The sequence below is a fragment of the Drosophila subpulchrella genome, chromosome X (assembly GCF_014743375.2).
Source record: "Drosophila subpulchrella strain 33 F10 #4 breed RU33 chromosome X, RU_Dsub_v1.1 Primary Assembly, whole genome shotgun sequence".
Classification (NCBI taxonomy): Eukaryota; Metazoa; Arthropoda; class Insecta; order Diptera; family Drosophilidae; genus Drosophila; species Drosophila subpulchrella.
This window is the reverse complement of record NC_050613.1, coordinates 14,404,665-14,425,153: the sequence shown is the minus strand read 5'-3', so window position 1 is coordinate 14,425,153 and position 20,489 is coordinate 14,404,665. Positions and strand designations below refer to the sequence as shown.

Sequence of the window (20,489 nt, the reverse complement as noted above, 5' to 3'; positions counted from 1 at the left end):
TATCTCAGAAGCTTTTTAATTGGTCCGTATGTTTGCTTACTCGTATTCAAGAGAAATAATTTAAAGCTAACATGCCTTTTGACCTGCAAATGTAGTATACTTTTGAGAGAATTGTACAATCGGTGAAAATCGTGCCAGCCGTGTTTAAACAATTGTGCAAAAGCCAAAAGTTGCGAATTTTGTTTGGCCAAAGCGGTTTCTTTGTTAGGCTGACACAGTTTGGCGGAAGAGGATAAACCCAGGTTCGCGATCTAGTATAAAAGGGGACTTTCGATATCCGAAACAGTATCAGTTGCAAGGCATCCAGCAATCCAGCAATCCAGCAATCACTCGACATGAAGATCACCTTGGTACTCGTGCTCCTCGCCATCTGCCTCGGCTGTGTGATGATCCACCAGTCGGAGGCTCAATCAGCCACCACCGCCGCCACTGCCACCACCGCGGCCACCACCGCCGCCACTGCCACCACCGCCGCCACCACCGCCGCCACTGCCACCACCGCGGCCACCACCACCGCCACCGCCGCCGCCGCCGCCGCCACCACCACCACCACTGCCGCTACGACCACTGTCGCTTCGACCACTACCGCTTCGACCACCACTACCGCTACCACTACCACTACCAAGAAATCGGCAGGAACAAGGAGAATCATAAAGAAAACGGAACAGACTTCGAGAGCCGGAACCGTGACAAAAATTACACATACGGGAGGTAGTTGCAAGAAGAGTTGCGGTTGCAAGAGTAGCAAGAGTTGCGGTTGCAAGAGTGGCAAGAAGTGCAAGAGTGGCAAGAGTGGCAAGAAGTGCAAGAGTGGCAAGAGTGGCAAGAAGAGCAAGAAGAGCAGCGGTTTAAAAGAGTGGTTAAAGTTGTGAAGGACCTATGATCAACCAAACACCAACCACGCCAATCCAGATGCTAACTCAAGTGCAATCCTAGATCCAATTTTGTTTTTTATTCCATAAGCTTATCAATATTGTTATCATTCGTTTATAAGGCAAATACAAAAATCATAAAAAAAGTTGTGATCTTATTCATTTTTCTATTCGCACCATTACTTCAGAAGATGATAAGATTATTATGACATGGCATCACTGCCAGTATTTAAATTTGTAGATGGCGCTAGGGCCTTTACTTGCTTGCTACACCAATAGAATTGTTTGTGGCGCCATCTATGGGGTAGTCGAGTGTGCCAACAACACTTTTTTAATATGTGTGATGTTCCTTAATATTAAAAATAAAAATGTATTTAATGTAGATTTGTGGACGCGTGCTATACGGTAACAAAAATGCACTTTGCTAATTCCAACAAATAAAGATGCATATATATTTTGGGGTATTGATTTTAAATTTGATGCAATACACTATCGATCAACTCTCTTTTTAATACTGGGCTCAAATTGATAACACTGAGACTTAATTCTTGTTTGTAGTCGACTGACTGGATCTCAAGATATTCACAAATACAATTATACATTTTATCACTGTGGACCCCCAGTCCACGTAGTGACGAAGCGCACCAGGAGAGCGTGGAAAAATCTGCTGTGATGGTCTAATACTAACGAATGATCCACCAATCGAAAGGAATCGCAAGAACTAAGAAGATTGCATACCAAGACTTTAGAAATCTTAATTGGCTTGCGAGAAAGAGCGGTGAAAGTGTAAGTGTGAACATTTAGAAAACTTATGCTGTTTGGTCCGGTAAGGATAAATGCTCCCGGCTGTTACCCTAGTTATATTATTACTGAGAATACGCGTCGAATTACACCTCATATGTTTCAATCCGATGCTCCGTTTAAAAGTTATTCCAAAATCAATATTTTGGGGGACATTCCAAAATGAAAATTGTTGCCCCTTTTTTGTGGGCTTGTATAAATCTATATGTATATATATGTATTAAGAATCTCACAGCAGATTTATCCACGCTCTCCTGGTGCGCTACAAATTTAAATACTGGCAGTGATGCCATGTCATAATAATCTTATCATCTTCTGAAGTAATGGTGCGAATAGAAAAATGAATAAGATCACAACTTTTTTTATGATTTTTGTATTTGCCTTATAAACGAATGATAACAATATTGATAAGCTTATGGAATAAAAAACAAAATTGGATCTAGGATTGCACTTGAGTTAGCATCTGGATTGGCGTGGTTGGTGTTTGGTTGATCATAGGTCCTTCACAACTTTAACCACTCTTTTAAACCGCTGCTCTTCTTGCTCTTCTTGCCACTCTTGCCACTCTTGCACTTCTTGCCACTCTTGCCACTCTTGCACTTCTTGCCACTCTTGCAACCGCAACTCTTGCTACTCTTGCAACCGCAACTCTTCTTGCAACTACCTCCCGTATGTGTAATTTTTGTCACGGTTCCGGCTCTCGAAGTCTGTTCCGTTTTCTTTATGATTCTCCTTGTTCCTGCCGATTTCTTGGTAGTGGTAGTGGTAGCGGTAGTGGTGGTCGAAGCGGTAGTGGTCGAAGCGACAGTGGTCGTAGCGGCAGTGGTGGTGGTGGTGGCGGCGGCGGCGGCGGCGGTGGCGGTGGTGGTGGCCGCGGTGGTGGCAGTGGCGGCGGTGGTGGCGGCGGTGGTGGCAGTGGCGGCGGTGGTGGCCGCGGTGGTGGCAGTGGCGGCGGTGGTGGCTGATTGAGCCTCCGACTGGTGGATCATCACACAGCCGAGGCAGATGGCGAGGAGCACGAGTACCAAGGTGATCTTCATGTCGAGTGATTGCTGGATTGCTGGATTGCTGGATGCCTTGCAACTGATACTGTTTCGGATATCGAAAGTCCCCTTTTATACTAGATCGCGAACCTGGGTTTATCCTCTTCCGCCAAACTGTGTCAGCCTAACAAAGAAACCGCTTTGGCCAAACAAAATTCGCAACTTTTGGCTTTTGCACAATTGTTTAAACACGGCTGGCACGATTTTCACCGATTGTACAATTCTCTCAAAAGTATACTACATTTGCAGGTCAAAAGGCATGTTAGCTTTAAATTATTTCTCTTGAATACGAGTAAGCAAACATACGGACCAATTAAAAAGCTTCTGAGATAAGAAGGTAAGTTGTTTACCTTTTGTTTTTTAGCACTCATGAGTGAGTTTAGCAAATTCCGAAACTGTACAACTTGTAAGGCTATTTGTATTAATCTTTATACCCTTATTATACCCTTATGATTTCAGTCAGAAGTTTGCAACGCAGTGAAGAAGGCGTTTCCGACCCCATAAGGTATATATATTCTTGATCAGCTTCACTAGACGAGTCGATCTAGCCATGTCCGTCTGTCCGTCTGTCCGTCTGTCCGTCCGTTTCTACGCAAAGTAGTTTCTCAGTTTTAAAGCTATCAGGCTGAAACTTTTCCTAAATTCTTCTTTCTTTTGCAGGTAGTATATAAGTCGGAACAAGCCGGATCGGAGAACTATATCTGATACCTCCCATAGGAATAGTCGGAACAAAAATTTAAAAAAATTATATCTTTGGTGTTTTTTAACATATAACCTCCTACGCTTGGAAATAACATTTTTTTGATTAGTTCTGAATTTCGAATTTAATTTTATCCAAATCGTACGACTATAGCTGGGCTGCCATATAACTGCCATAGGCACGATCGGAGAAGTGGTTCGAAAATAATATGAAACAATTTATAGCTTCAGTGTTTTTTGACATACTATCCTATACTATTGGGAATACCATTTTTTGTATTTTTGTGAGTTTCGAATTAAATTTAATAAAAATCGGACGACTCTAACATATAGCTGTCAAAGAAACGGTCAGAGAAATAATGAAATAATTATTTTTTAAGAAATTTTTCTTTGTTGATTTTGATATTTAGTCGGATGTACAATCATTTTTCGTCACAAAACTGTATATCAGGACTTTTGTATGTTAAAGGTGCGATCGTCACGACCCCTTACCTCGTTAAGAGGTGTTTTTGTTAGATTATATATTATTTAGACGCCTGATCTTCGATTTCTTTATTCTGATCTTAAAAATACTCACTTATAAAACTTTTAATGTAAAAGTATAATAAAATATAGTTTTTTAAAAACCATACGACTATATTCAACATTTCTCTTGATGTGGCCCTCCTGCACACATTTTGGAGTACATTGGGGTAGAATATCATACCTTCTTCTTCGAACCATTACCGAATTTCAGTCTATTTTTTTTAATGTAGGTTCAGAAACTCCTTAAGCAGAAACTCTGTAAGCAATTTTAAATGTTTATTTCAAAATTCTTTCGCGTTTATTCATTTGCTAATAGGGAATTCAGCTAATTAAAACTTAAGATGTATTCTGAAGTAAATAAATATATTTATTAATCATTAAATAAATTAAATTTATATTATGTAAATAATATACTATTAAAAAGGGTTTTTGAAGACATTTGTTTAGATAGTCAGTCTCCATCAGCAGCACTTTTTCTGTACATTAATAGCCCATTGAATTGAATCACTAATGGTGATACCTTCCTTTCCCATAATTAAAGTAAGTACTTTTTGAATGATTTCTTCTATTTGCCTTATAAACGAATGATAACAATATTGATAAGCTTATGGACTAAAACAAAATCGGATCTAGGATTGTGATCGAGGTAGCATCTGGATTGGCGTGGTTGGTTTTGGTTGATTCTGGGTCCTTCAAAACTTGAACCATTCCTTTTTGCCGCTGCTCTGCGTGCTCTTGTTGCAACTCTTGCCGCTCTTGCCGCTCTTGCCGCTCTTGCCACTCTTGCCACTCTTGCCGCTCTTGCCACTCTTGCAACACTTGCAATCGCAACCGCAACCGCATCCCTCCTTTCCATTATTCTTAACAATTTTGATCTCCCTTCCGGGTCTCTGTGTCGTTCCCATGACCTTGATATGCGTCACCTTGTTTCCTGTAGATCCCGAGGATGCCGATGCAACAGTGGTAGCGGTAGCCGTAGTGGTGGTCGAAGCGGCAGTGGTCGTATCGGCCGAGGCGGAAGTGGAGGCAGTGGCGGCGGTGGTGGCGGCGGTGGTGGCGGCCGAGGCGGAAGTGGTGGCAGTGGTGGCGGTGGTGGCGGCGGTGGTGGCGGCGGCCGAGGCGGAAGTGGTGGCGGCGGTGGTGGCGGTGGCGGCGGTGGTGGCGGTGGCGGCGGTGGTGGCTGTTTGAGCCTCCGACTGGTGGATCATCACACAGCCGAGGCAGATGGCGAGGAGCACGAGTACCAAGGTGATCTTCATGTCGAGGGATTGCTGGATTGCTGGGTGGTTGGATTGCTGGATGCCTTGCAAATGATACTGTTTCGGATATCGCAAGCCCTCTTTTATACTAGATCGCAAACCAGGGTTTATCCTCTTCCGGCAAACTGTGTCAGTCGAACAAAGAAACCGCTGTGGCCAAATAAAAATTCGCAAGCAGAATTTCAGTTTGCGTATTTTTTGCACAATTGTTTAAACATCGAAAATAGGACTGCTCTCATACATCATTTTATGTTGAAGATATAATCGTTACGATAAAGTTATATATATTAAATACGAATAACATTAAAGTCTAGACTTTATTGGACAGATATATCTCGGCGAAATTTTGCCTAGAAGTATTTAAAAGGCACGTATTCTGGTAAGATATAACTAAAACCGTTTTACTTTCTGGTTCAGCTGATCAATTGAAAACTGTTATTTTTGTCAAAGGACCCAAATAAACACTGTCAATGCGTAATCAGACATCCATATTCATAGGTCATTCAAAATGCAAAAGAACATTAAATATCTATTCGTTAAGGCTTTTTGGGCCTCCAAAGTTTCGTTTCCATTGAAATCCATTAGCACAAAACCGAACTCTTGGAAACCCACAAAAGCCTCGAAAGGAAAATTTAGCAAGCAGCAAAATACTCGTAAGCAAAAACTTTTCATAGCCAACAAGAAAGGAAGTTAGCTTCGGCAAACCGAAGCTTATATACCCTTGCAGCTATAATTATTAAATTTAAAAACACAAAAAATGATATTCCCAATAGTATAAGATAATATGTCAAAAAACACCGAAGCTATAATTTGTTTCATATTATTTTCCTACCAATTTTCCGATCGTTCCTATGGCAGCTATATGATATAGTCGTCCGATTTTGATAAAATTAAATTCGAAATTCAGAACTAATTAAAAAATGTTATTTCCAAGCGTAGGAGGTTATATGTTAAAAAACACCGAAGCTATAATTTGTTTCATATTATTTTCCTACCAATTTTGCGATCGTTCCTATGGCATCTATATGACATAGTCGTCCGATTTTGATAAAATTTAATTCGAAATTCAGAACTAATTAAAAAATGTTATTTCCAAGCGTTGGAGGTTATATGTTGAAAAACACCGAAGCTATAATTTTTTTCATATTATTTTTCCACAAATTTTCCGATCGTTCCTATGGCAGCTATATGATATAGTCGTCCGATTTCGATAAAATTTAATTCAAAATTCAAAATTATTTAAAAATTGTTATTTCCAAGCTTAGGAGTTTATATGCTAAAAAACACCAAAGATATAATTTTATTTCATTTTTTTGTCCGATTATTCCTATGGGAGCTATAAGATATAGTTGTCCGATCCGGCTGGTTCCGACTTATATACTACCTGCAAAAGATATAAGACTTTTGGGAAAGTTTCAGCCCGATAGCTTTAAAACTGAGAGACTAGTTTGCGTAGAAACGGACGGACAGACGGACAGACGGACAGACGGACAGACGGACAGACGGACAGACGGACAGACGGACAGACGGACATGGCTAGATCGACTCGTCTAGTCATGCTGATCAAGAATATATATACTTTATGGGGTCGGAAACGTCTCCTTCACTGCGTTGCAAACTTCTGACTGAAATCAATATACCCTCTGCAAGGGTATAAAAAAGGCGGCGGGGAAAATTTGAAAAGCTGTTGCCATAGATACCGCACACACACACATATGTGTAAAGGAAAATATGAAAATAAAAGTAAAAAAAAACCGAAAACCGAAAACAACAGCCACGATTTCCATAACAAAAGAGGCGTCAGGTGGAGCACGAAAACCACTGAGCAAACAGGCAGAAACAACTCCACTCGAGTGAAACTCTTGTGCTGCCATTGCTCAATTAATTATTGTCTCCAAAATAAAGCATAGTTTTGCGGACTGGCAGTAAGAGCAGCCGTCAGATATGCAAGAAAATCGGTTGGTTATTTTAAGTATTTATCTGAATAAACAGTAGCATTTTTGGCAGATCTTAAAACTATTAACCAAAATATACACCAATTAAGTTGAAGTCAATATACTGTTTTAAATAAGGATAACCACTAGGTCATACTTTTCCGGTTAGTGTGACCCTTTGTTCGTCCATTTTATAAAGACCGAATATTTCTATGTTAGGCAATCTATTGTGATCATTATTCTAACGAATTTTTATTCATTTTCAATTTTCACTCAATAAAAAAAAAAACAGCTCCAAAATAAAATAAATTTGGAGCTTCGGGAGCTTTGTCCTCGATTATTTTGCCATGCAAACGAGCTCTTTTTTGTTACACAATCCACCTGATAGAGCCATAAAGAAGGATGTACGTATATTTGTTATTGATTTTTATTGAGACATTTGCAAAATTAATGTCTATGATGCGGGAGGATATTTCCACCCGGGAAACTCCCCCGACTTGTCGAATGATGAGCGGTATTAATAAATCAATAGCGTTTTGATGGCAAATAATTCGAGATCTGCTCCGGGGAGCAACCATACACGCATTGGGGCACTCAGGATGGCCCGCATCCTGGATACCCTTTTGGCACATCCTCGCAGTTCCCCACCGACCTTTGCCCTCTTGGACCTTCACTTGCGGGCTTGTGTGTGTTTGGGCCTTGATAAGCGACTTCCAATGGCCAAGGGCAGAGTACTGAGCGAAAAACTGGTTGTAAATATGGCAAGACCCATACAAATTGTATCTGATTTAATAAATAAAGCTTAATTAAATCAGAAACGGTGCCCAAAAAATTGTACTATAATCATTAACAGCTTTTTATTACGAAACTACTTTAAAATAAATATGCTGCAATATTCAATAAATCCTGTGCAAGACATATTGAATTGCATGATTTTGTTTAAATATTTAGTCCTAGCGAATGTTTAATATTATGTTACCCATATTAACTAAACTTTAATTAGTATCTTGTTTGTAATGAACAAATGGAAATCAAAGAGAAAATATTTGAATTGTCTTGAAATTAATTGGATTTACTACATTTTTTAACAGTGTACCTTTAATTTGTACTTTTTGTTTTTATATGAATTGTAATATTTTTCATTGTTGAGAATAATATAAATATGGATGTAAAATCACGTTTTTCGATGTGTACTCATTCTGCACCCAAAGTTGACTCTGCAAACTCGTGTCGAGTTATTTTATTGATTGATGCGAGCAAATCCAGTTGCTGTTGCCCTGGCCAAAAAAGGGAATAATAAAAAGAAAACAACCAACAAGCGAATGCCATTAATTTTGCTTGGAAGTCCACCAGAATGGAACAAAATGGAAACACTGACTTGTTGTGGACGCAACTCCGTGACATAAAGGTCGATATGGGAATGATGGGTCATGAGTGGGACATCGACATCGACATCACTGACCTGCTTTCCAAAGGGAACTGTTCTCTGCTGAGCCCACTGAATTAATGAACACAGATCCGAGCAAAGTCCCCGACTTTAACTCAAATTGATATGATTGTTTTTTCAATTAAACAATTCCCCTACAACTCGCATGCTTCACTTCAAACTTAATTCATTTATTGTATTTTTATTTTCGAAATATTTTACTGAGGTATGCCAGTCAAGACACGGATTTTTCCAGTGCAAAAAAAATGGATTCCGATTTTAGTCAAAGATACAAATTTTTTTAGCGGTTTTTCAATCGTAGATTTCCTAAATCAATCCTATTATATATTTTTTGAACATTCCTATGGGAGCTATAGGATATACACAGTTAGTTGTCCGATATGGCTCCTTCCGACTTATATACTACCTGCAATAGAGATAAGACTTTTGGGAAGGATTCATCCCGATAGCTTAACAACTGCGACTAGGTTATAATAGAGATACTATCTTGAGGTACTAGCAACTCTGTTGCGAGCCTGAATACTTAGCATTGCTTTCCATGTGCAATTTCCCTCTAGTTTATGGCCGTTTGTTTGGGCCAATTAAATACACAAATAAGAGAGTGAAAGCCCATTCGGAAGTGGGGGGAATACGACACGTGGACACCTATGGTGTGGGCTGTAAAATTGAGCGTTATTTCGATTTATCCAGGCGGCGCCATTTGGCCATTTCACTTGGTTTTCGAGCCGTCAGGGAAATCTGAGACCGCCTGTGGATTCCCGCTGTTACTTTGCGTCTAATGAGCAGTTTAATTATGCACGTTGATTGATTGATCCTAATTGATGGGAAGCCAGCAGCCGCAGAGACCACAACCCGTGATTGAGCCGTCCAACGTTTTCGGCCAGACGTTGAAGTTAAAGTTTAAGTGCATCTGGCCGTTAAGTCCAGCTAAATATCGCTACATTTTCCTTTTTGGCCATGTTTGCACTTCCGTTGCGCAGGGAACAATTACTAAAAGCGCATAAATTTGCACAAAAAATATGCAACAAGAATGAAGCTGTTAAGAGCTGCAGCTGAATATTTAAATATTTACTTCAGAGTGATTTTCAAGTCTGGGCAAAAATGGCGAGTTTACTAAATGAATTATTCACATAAAGTAAATCGTGTTGGGATTTCAGCAAAATTACGGAATTTTAAGCAAGCGAAATTATTAAAATCAATAAAGTTGTTATTCTTAATATGACTTTGCAGGTTGCATACGAATTACTAGGCACTTTCATTATTTCATTTACAGCTTAAGAAAATTAAATCAAATTGAAAGGATTTAATTTTTTCTCTTAATATTTTTATACACTTTAGTTGTGAGATTTGTATATTTATTTATTTTTTAAATATTTTTGAGACAACTATATATGGGTTATAAATAATTCTTAGACAATTCTAAAACACATGTGGCCCAGCGGTAAAAACGTTCCATTCTTCTAGAACAACAATGTTTCTTTCTAAGCAAAGTTCACGTTCAATGTCGAGCTATTATTAACATTTATTATGTATTGCATTTTTGGGAAATCAGTCTACAAATCGGCAGACGTACTCCAAAATACAAAATCATTTGATCAATGAATTGTGATACGAAATATCGCTGAATGAAGATTCAACGTAAAGCATGAGTAGTAAATAGGGAGCGGCAAGTACGAAATAATTTCGCGCGTGTTTGCCTAATAAAACTGGGAGTTTTGGCTGGGTAAATAGTCGGCATGTGTGCAAATAGCTTTAAGGCACCCAAGAGCAGAAGGAAAAAAAAAAAAATTAAACTGGATTTGCTCCAACGTACATATGTTGTATTGTGATCATTGTTAAGCCTCAATGACGCAGGGAGACCCTCGGGCCGGTATAAATAGGGTGAACGGATGCTGGAAAAGATCATCCAGTCCAGTCCATCCAAGCACAGACACAAGATGAAGCTCCACTGGCTGCTTTTGGCAGTTATCTGCATCGTGAACTACAGCGTCACCACCGGCAGCAGCCCCACAACCGAGAGCACCTCCACCACCACCACCACCACCTCCTCGTCCAGCTCCAGCACCACCACGGATTCCTCGACCACCACCACCGCATCCTCCTCCTCCTCCTCCTCCACTGAATCCACCGAGGCGTCCAGCACCGAAACGGTCACCACCGCCGCCGCCGCCGCCACCGCCTCCAAAACCAGCTCCGCCACCACCGCGACCGCCACCAAGAAGTCCTCCGCCGCCGCCAAGAAGAAGGCCCGCGCCGCCCGCAAGAAGCGGGCGGCACGACGCAGGAAGCGTCGCGCAGCCAAGAAGCGTGCCGCCGCCAGGCGCAATCGCAACAGGGGCTAAACTGGACTCATATCCCATCCAGCTAGGACAGGACTTAAACCTTTTTTTTTCCCCATCTCCCTAACAGAATAATAAATATGGTATAACATTGCAAAAAAAAAAATTTTCAAGTGCTTCAAGTTGGATGTGGGGGAATCTCATACTGTATTTTATAATTATAATATTGAATGCAGCATATCTGCCGTTTCAACTCCATTATTGGCTTAACAAAATGTTGTTTCCCAACTGTCGCTTTGGATCCTCAGATCAGACTAATAAGTCTGGCATAAAATTGTAGACATCGTACATATTTTCCAATGTTTTAAGTTATAATTTGGCGAATCTCAAGCAGTGTAAGTATTTAAGCTTCATAACAAAAATATTAAAAATAGTTGAAGGTAGGTTCTTCCCATGTGGTTTAATACAGGCTAACTTACTTTTCAGCTCTATTATTGCCTTAGAAAATTACGCACATTTAAGGTAAACATTGCATACAAAATATTTAAAAGTACTTGAGCTCGAAATTGGGAAGTGTAAAACCTTATAAGCCACTATATAAAATATTTTAAGGACATCCACTTATGGCTTGAAAGCAGCCTAACTTATTTTTGAACTCTGTATTATATGTAAAAGGTATAAGATTTCAGTAAATAACTTTAGAAGAGGTGATTCAATGAATTCGGTTAATATCCTGCACATATTTCAAATGTTTACAGCAGATTTTAAAACAAACCGTGTTGAGACCTTGATCAGCACTTTGAAAGTAATACCAACTTTGCTAAGCATTTTAATATAAATATTTAAGATTTCTGAAAACATTTTTGAGAGATTGCATAAATGTTAAGATCTAGGCTGTTTAATAGTATTTATTTTTGATACAAGTACTTAACTAATTATCTTATTTTCAGAAATTCTGGTTTAGCTTTGCAAGTTGCGTCAAGAACGGAGATCGACGGAATTGCCCGAAAGTAAAGAACAGACCAAATAATATTCAACTTTGAAGCACTTTTGTTATATAATGAAACTGAAATTGAATAAAAAATTCAAATAATATTAAAAGCCCTTAATATCTAAAGCATAACCATACAAGGAGCCCTTGGAATTTTAACAACGAAGACTTTTCACGAAAGCCAACCGAAACAAAGGGAAAATGAAAATGGAGACAGCAGAGGAACTCGAATTTAACGGGGCATTTGAAGTGCACCGAATCGGTTAGCTTGATTACATTTGTTGCTGCTCCAAGGGTGAAAGGTTAAAGTTACGCCCAGAAATGTACTCATATTCGTACCCACATACATGGTCTGCCATAAAAAGCAACAAGTTGAAAGACCACGCAAGCAAAAAGCAAAAGCCATCAAGGTCCCCGTTCCGAGTCCATTTCCATTCGCAATTCTCATTCCCAATCCGAATCGGAGACCTCGACCACTGAAACCCATCAGCAATTCGAGCGCATAAAAATGGTTATAACCCAAGAATGGTTGTATTATATTCCCTTTATGACGAAGTCACGAATACCCTGGAGGATCTAACTTTTACTATCATATGATATGATTTAAAAATATCATAAATCATATTCTTTGCATTTTTAACCCAGTGCTGACTGAATAATATAACCAATTAATATTCCAAAATACTTTATACATGATTTTAGAACTAGTTATTGGTTTTTGTGGCATTCGTGGTAAAAGAGTTAAAAAATGTGAAGCATACTTTCAGGAACCTTAAATATTGTTTTGAAATCTTTTGGTTTTTGATAATTCTCATATATCCATAAAAAAAGGAAAGTGTGTGAGTATGGAAAACAATAACAAGCAGCGAACCCAGTACAATGGGCACAACTGTTGCTGTTTTTGTTCTTTCCCCTCTCTTCGTCCCTTTCTCCGCTTTCTTCTCCCTCGCCTTCATCCCCCTTTTAGGCAAGGCGGTGGGGGGGGAAGGGGGACAAGGGAAAGGAGAGAAAGCGTGAAAGTGACATTCGTCTTCAGACGTTAGAAAGAGACGGAATCTGAGCGGAAGAAGAAGACTTAACACAACAAAGAACATGGACGTACATGTGTGTGCGAGCGAGAGAGGGCGAGAGACGGTGGGAGTGAAATACAGGGTAAATATTTTATATGGTATATATATATTTTTAATGGTTACTAAGCATAACTTTAATTTATAATTATTTGAAATTTCTTGTACTCATTTTTAGCCAGTTTTCAGGCCCATAGAGGTAGTCAAAGGACCTCCCAGTTTTTCCCTAACTTTATTGACATCCTTGTCATTTCCCCAAGGACACCCTGTACTTATGTATATTGATATGCTGCGCTTCGTGGCCATTGATGTTGATATGCTCGACGGGACTTATTTTATATGTACGCACATGCATACGAATGATACGAACAAATGTTCTTCGCCCATAAACCACCCACCAGAAAGAAAGTCGGGTGAAAGAGAGGGGCATACAATTACGCCTTGTTTGTTCTTGTCAGTTTCACTGTGTGTATATTTTTTTTTTAATGTTTTTTCCGTGGTTTTGTGTGTTCTTATTATTGTTATTTTAACAACGCCCAATTCTTTGGAAATTTTAGCTTACTGCTTATTATTTTGCAAATACTTGAGGCCATCAGCGCGCCCACGCGAAATTTGAAAACACTATAAGCTCCCTGGATATGTTGGGTAATTTTTTGTATTCTTCTGTTCTCTCGGTTTTTTACCCGTACCTTTTTCTTTTTTTAGGGGAGCCACACAATGGTTGCCAGCTGTGAGGCTTAAAATTGAGAGTTGACGAGTGACAAGTGTCTTAGTGGGGAAAAAGTGAAGAAGGGGGTCTTAAATCAACAAGTGTGTGGACGGGCAAGATAATTCCCATAGCCAACTGAATACTTCAGCAGCTCTATCTCTCTTTGTTCAAATTCCTGGAATTTAGGTTGATCATACACTTTTAATTTGTTTAGTGATTTTTTAGAGCTGGGCCTCCCTTGTTATTATATTAATTTTAGAACAACTTTAAAATCGATAACAAATACAAGGGTTTCGAAATAAATTATTAAGGTGCCTAACAGTAGGCAACAATTTATTTTGAATAACTGAAAAAGTCTTAGAAATACATTTTACTATTTTCATTGTAATTTCCCGATTTCCCTAATCAAGTGAAATTAAGTCAAGCCCAAGAACATTTGGATTGGCAAACCGACTTAAGTCCAGTTATGTCAAGTTTAGTTACACTTGGGGCTGGCTACAGTCGGCTAATAAAAGGTCCTGCGAGAAACAATTAGCTTAGCTTGGCCCAGATCCCTCGACCTTTTGGCCAAATTGCTTTGCCTAATTTGGTTTTTTCTCGGCTCGCCTTTCGAATACCTAGTTCGTATGCAAAGGGCGCATAAATTTAATCAGTTAGTAGGGTGGTTTTTTTTTTCTTTCGGCTTCGTTTGGTTCGCTCTTCTGCTTTTTGCCAACCTTAAGGGGGGCGTTTTGCGGTGGGCGTGGCCAGGTCGTAGGTGTGGTCAGAACCCTGCGTGTTGGCTAAGACAGAAAACAGACACACGGACACGACATTGGCATCCCTGCACTGCCAATAAACATGTTTAAAGAATTGGAATATAAATGTGTTGCAGTAAAATATTTATTTGATTTATATTATGCATAATAATAAATACAATAATACGTATTTAATATTTAAAATATTAACCGAAAGAGTCAGCTTGTTAAAATGTCATTTGTTATATTATTAATTTAGGTACTTATTTATTGTACCAGATAAGGGCTTACTTATTTTCGATTTTCCATTGGTACTGTAACTTATCTGTTATTCTCGGAAAGGTTCATTGCCTTGAAAGCTAGAACTCTTCTAGCAAGTTAACATTTATATTATTTTTTTTATGAGATGGGAATTTCTCTCAGTGCAGGTTCAGAGCCCGCATGTTATGTACATGCCAACGCAGACAGGCAAATGGACACACAGACAGACAAATAGACAGATAGACAGACAGGCGGAAATAGAGGGGGCAAAATGGGGGAAGGGAAATGGAGGATAGAGGATGGATAGAGAAATTCCCTTTGACCTTCTTTGATTTTCGGGAATTTTCAATACCCTTCAGCGATAGGAAAATCATGTTCTATTATCTCTTGCATTTAAACACATTAATTTCGTTAATTATCTCGATAAGCTGAATATGTAAAAATGGAAAATATAATGGCAATATGACTATAGAGTTATAAACAAATCCTTTTGACATGTATCTAGCCTACTTTATCTTATGGTTATTTCTTGGAAGTAAACTTATATTGCTGGGCAAATCATCCAAAATACCCTACGATTCACACAATACTATCCCTTTTTTTGCCAGGATTTCATTCGATTTTTCTGCTCGCCCCATTTTGTTGTGCTGTTTTGCTGGCATTGCCTTTGCCATTTCCTGAATGTGCTAAACCAATAAAGCAACTTTTGACATGTCTGCCGGCTGTTTGAATTGCGTCCTAATTGTGCCACTCAGTGTGTGTTTGTGTCTCTATAGCCTTTCTCCATTTTTTTGCCCTGAGACTCCCACTGAGATTTTCTGTTTTTAGCCCAGCAAAAATGTCGCCAAATTTATGTTGAGAATATCTGGGGAAAGGTGGCTCCAATTATCCTGGCTTTTCAATCGATGTCAATCAATCAATCAATTAGCCGCATGCCTCGTCTATGCATCAATCAAATGCAGACCCAAATTCGTCGGCATCAATTTAATAAGGATAAATTTTCCAGGCCATCTAAACTGACTTGGCTTCAATTTAATATGACCTGTCCCAAATGTCGGGGAAGAACTGGTTGAATATCTTTCAGCTGAGCTAATTATTTTCCCAGTTTCCCCCTTTGGAACCGCCATCGCCTCATTCGGTCAACATCATCAATCTTTCAGTATCCCCAGCAATTTGACAGCGATTGCGACATTTACAACTGTTCGTCATCAGTGGATTTAGCCCCGGCTAATCTCCGCCAGAAATTCAAGGGATTGCGAATAGAAGCGATTTCGGGGATACACAGTATTAAGGGGTATTAGGGAAAATCGAATGGAATGAGTCAGGTGTATATTTAATGCCCAAGAATGATTGTCTATAGGGATTTAGGTACTTGATTTGACATAATTACATAATAAGAAAAAAATAAATGATTATATAGTTATAATAAAATACAAAAAAGGGAACACATCAAATTATGAAAAAAAATATATATGAAACAAGAAATATATAACATTTATAACTTATACTAAAAACCAATTTAAATGTTTCACACAATGCCATTATTAGCAGCTTATATTTATTTTCATTAGTGTTGCCATCTCCATGCGTTTGTTTTCTAAAAATAATATTCTAACTGATTGAGATGATTAAAATAGGGTTAAAAAGTTCCTCAATTTATTTTATGGAAATCCCACATAAGCTTATTTTCAAAAGTATCTCAGTACATTTCGCTTCGATAAACGACTGCAGGACTCGCAGGACCATTAATTGCAGCCCCGTCAATCGTTTTTCTGTCGACATTTCCCGGCACTTTTCCTTTGGCACGTCGATGGGTAGGATGTCATGTACTGAATGCGTTGACAGGTGGGCGTGGCACGGGGTTCAGGGGTCAGGGGTCAGTTAAACCTCCAACAACACCGCAACACGCCCGGAACACCAAAAACAAAGTTCATAGAAGACTGCAGGTGGATGTCGGAATATTTTTTTCGTTTTTTTGTTGCTATATAGGTACTTTTTGGAGCATTTTAATGCACGCAATTCCGCAGACAAGACCGCAGAATCGTGCGACAGGGACAGCAAAAGTTGTAGCTGAAATTGGCAGCTCCCCCCACCATTTTCCTTACTTTTCCAACCCACTGACAATTTTTCGACAAACAAACCACTTTCCTTTTAGCAGAGTAGCGACTAAATTGGGTGTACAAAAACGGGTAAACCAGTCATTCGGTTAAGTAATCGTAATTAAATAGAGTTGCATTGACATTTCAAAACACCAGAGTAAACGGGCTAAAAAATATATTTGCAAGGATGGGAAAAATATGCTACATTTTACATCGCTTTTTAGTTTTGAATCCATTAAAATAAATATTGAATTTTTAATGTACTCTATTATTAAATTAAATATTTTGTAAGCCCCTAATTTTTTTATATATAATGCAAATGCAAGGAAAATAGAATTTGGATAATGAAAAATGCAATTTTGTTGTAATAGTTTATTTTGAATATTGCACTTTGTTAAATTGATCCAAGTCCGATTATTGTTTGTGCTATTTAACTTTGAAATACCTGCCAGCAAAGCCATTTTCCCTCTGGAAATCACAGCCCACTAATGATGATAATTATTATTGAATTAATCTATTAAACGAACCCCAAGGACTTCGTTATGTGGGCAAATTGACCCTGAATGAATAATTAATTTGTTTAAATAACTTCGTTTGTCGCTCTATGGCATTTTGCATTATTAAGTTTCAATTACTTAATTAAATAATTAATGTCGTTCAATACGCAATGGAATGCGTTTGAAGGATTAACAATGTAACGATTTCTTAATTGCAAAAGCAACCGCGGCATTTCGGTCAATAGTTTTAAATTAACACCTGCAGCTCACACATATTTTTCTCCTACTTGGGGTCTATTTTTATACGCAAACCCACATACGAGAAAAACATTTTCCTGCTTTTCTTCTCCTTTTTACCTCATGTAAGCCACATTTGTTTGTGGCTAGCTGAAAATCAATAGCCCAAGCCTCACCCTGTTCGCCCTCTATTAATAGATCGAGCTGATGCGAGCTGCTCTCTTCTGGCCATATTTCTATGGCCAGGTTTTGGGTCAAAATTAATGGGGTTTTCCTGTTAGCCCCCTCCCGGAAAATGAAACTCAATTAAAGCGGCTTATGTGCTGCATTTTTAGGGAATTTCCGAAGTCCCACTTACTCACATTGATGGATTGCCACATTTTCGAGGGGATGCATCATCATTATCAACGTCGAAGTGCATTTTCGGATACAAAATATATCCTAACATCGCTGCAGAAATGGCAAGTCTCCATCAATTATTGTTTTTACATCTGTTTTAACCTTGCACTTTTTATTTAAATTTTAAATGTATCTTTCATAGGTTTTTAAATATTTTTAGAATCACAAAAAATGTTTCTTAATTAATATAGCTACTTCAAAAATGAAATATGTAAAGTAGTAACCATGTCACCCCCTTTTAATTATTTTCCATGAGTGCCTGCAAACTATCTCTGGCCTGCCATAAATGTATTTACTTCTGCAGCTTTCATAGAATGGTTACCCCTAAGTCCACTGGCTGCAAACCCTTTCAGACCATTAAAAATTATATTCCCTTTTTCTTAACTGAAAGAAAAGCGAGTTGCGTTCCATTTTTTCCCGCCGCACAAATTGCCCATATGATGAGGCAAATTATGGATATGTTTCGACTTTGGCTTGGCCTTATCAGGATGTCACTGGATCTTGTCCCCCAAAAACAAAATGTTTCAGAATTTTCAGTCACACTTCAAAATAAATCGGTTTTAAATGTAAAATCAACAGAAGAAAATATTATAAAAGTATAACAAAAATTCGGTAACATCATTATTTAAAAACTTTGTAAAAGGTTAATAAGTATTTAAAGATTTCAGTTAATAATTTTTTTACTTTTACCCTTCTAATAAATGTGAAATCGGACTTCATAAAATCTTTTCAGGTGGCATTATAAATTGTAAGGTACAGTTCAATGATGATCAAACCGTCTCTGAAATATTTTCTTTTAATTGGAAGCCGGGGTTTTCTCTGAGTGCAGGTTTTCCGCATGTGGGAAAGCCAGTTGAAATGGATGGGAAATGGATATGGAGCCGGAGCCTGGCCGGGCATACAAATGGCTTCATTTGACGAACTGCCGAATTCGCCATTTGCATGCGTGTCTAAATGTGAACAAATTTTTGTGGATCGTCGGAGGGCAGTGAGTGAGTGCCCCTGAGCTCCTTAAACCACTTTTCATACCAGAAAACCAAATTCGAGTGCTTGCTTTTATTTGCCAAAGTGGGGAGTATTTTTTATGGGTAATCCAATTGCGAGCTGGCAGCAAAAATCAGAGAAAGTATGAAGGAATTTAACAGAGAATGAGACATAACGTTCAGGCATTCGCAAATTAAATATAAAAATGACGAAAATTAAATAAAACAAAGCTTAAAATAAAGTGATGTGGACTGGAAAAGTGTTAAAATTCACTGAACGCAAGGCCTAATTTGGCTAAAATGTTAGATTTCTAAACATTTTCGTTTGCTTTTTGTGCTTAAGAGTTGCTCCAAGAACACATTGCAAGGGAAAACCATTTTCCATTTGAACTCTTTGCCTTGCCTGAAACCAACTTGACAGCACCCGCCTATAAAAGTTGTGACAAAATTGTCAGCCGGCAAAATATTTCCTGCTTATCCAGATGGATTGATTTCGAAATCAATTTCCTAATTTTTTTTTGAAAAAAAAACCAGCGGCACCGCCCGTTTCCGTGATCCGCCCTTTTTCTTGTAAAATATATATATCGTTTATATATATCGTTTATATATATATTTTCCTGCTCTAGTTTCCCTACAGGATATTCGGGCGTGTTGCTGTCGTAAAGTTGTTCGAGTTGTGTCCAAGGACGCCCGCTTGGCTTCATAAAAATAGTTGTAAATTCCCAAGCAGTCTGCATAAATTTAGTGCGGATCCGGGGTCCCGAATGCCCCCTATACCGTGCACATCCCCATCTTCTCCGTCAGTAACTTTCACACGTCGTTTCATTTCTGGGCAGCAGTAAAAAGTGACGCAACTTTCGTACACATTGTCAACAGTCGTAAATTCTTCCCGCTCCTGGCTAAGCTTGATTATCCTGCTAGCTGCTCAACTAGGGGAACGGCTCTTAAGATGTTGCCCTATCCTCATCCCAAAAGGACACTCGCAGAAATATATATCGAAAAATATGGGCAAAAATTAAGCAGCTCCTAAATGTAAGCCCATTTAAATAGGTACAACAAGTACCAAAGAATAATTAAAAATAATATATTGATACCCAAACATAGATATTTTCTTGTCGATTTAGACAGAAGAAAACAAATAAATTATTTTAAGAGACAAGAAAAATATTTTTTTGATTTTAAATAATATTTTTAACCGGTTTCTGGAAGGGATATACACTTTTGAAGTATTTAATATTGTTGTGATACCAAAGTATAATTATTTTCTGGTCCATCTAAACACATAGGAAATCAAATTAATCATACTAAAAATTATATTAAGTATTTGTTGATTTTAAATAACATTTTTAAGGCATTTTAGAAAAGATGATCCTTTTTTATTCAGTATAAACATAAGTAAGTACTAAAACTGTGGAACCCCCGTATGACTTTTAAATTAAATTTATACACCTTTTCAGTGCTTTAAAATTTGTACTGACTTCTTGGGAGATATTTGTGTCATTCGCTGTTTGGGGCTTGCGAAATGTCCGGCTGCCGACATTGCGCCGGAAGTAGACACCTGCCCGCAAAAGTGAGCAATGGAATTTTGTGCAACAGTTTGCCACAACAACACGATGTCCTTCCTGCTCCTTTCGCCACTTTCCTCGTCTC

The 20,489-nt window shown here is 38.5% G+C and overlaps 3 protein-coding genes across 3 annotated transcripts; 2 read left to right on the top strand and 1 right to left on the bottom strand.

The window, feature by feature from the left end:
• Nucleotides 1-335: 335 nt before the first annotated feature.
• Nucleotides 336-518, top strand: LOC119556411 (protein new-glue 1-like; the record flags this gene model as incomplete). The annotated part of the gene is made up of 1 exon (XM_037868607.1): nucleotides 336-518. A coding segment is annotated over exon 1 (183 nt), but the record flags the coding sequence as incomplete, so codon positions are not given.
• Nucleotides 519-2,530: 2,012 nt separating this feature from the next.
• LOC119556412 (protein new-glue 1-like) lies at nucleotides 2,531-2,713 on the bottom strand (the record flags this gene model as incomplete). Its single annotated transcript, XM_037868608.1, has 1 exon — nucleotides 2,531-2,713. A coding segment is annotated over exon 1 (183 nt), but the record flags the coding sequence as incomplete, so codon positions are not given.
• A 7,804-nt stretch (nucleotides 2,714-10,517) lies between these two features.
• LOC119555873 (bypass of stop codon protein 1) lies at nucleotides 10,518-10,922 on the top strand. Its single transcript, XM_037867525.1, has one exon. It carries the CDS (start codon nucleotides 10,518-10,520, stop codon nucleotides 10,920-10,922), a length of 405 nt encoding a protein of 134 aa, XP_037723453.1.
• The last annotated feature ends 9,567 nt before the right edge of the window (nucleotides 10,923-20,489 follow it).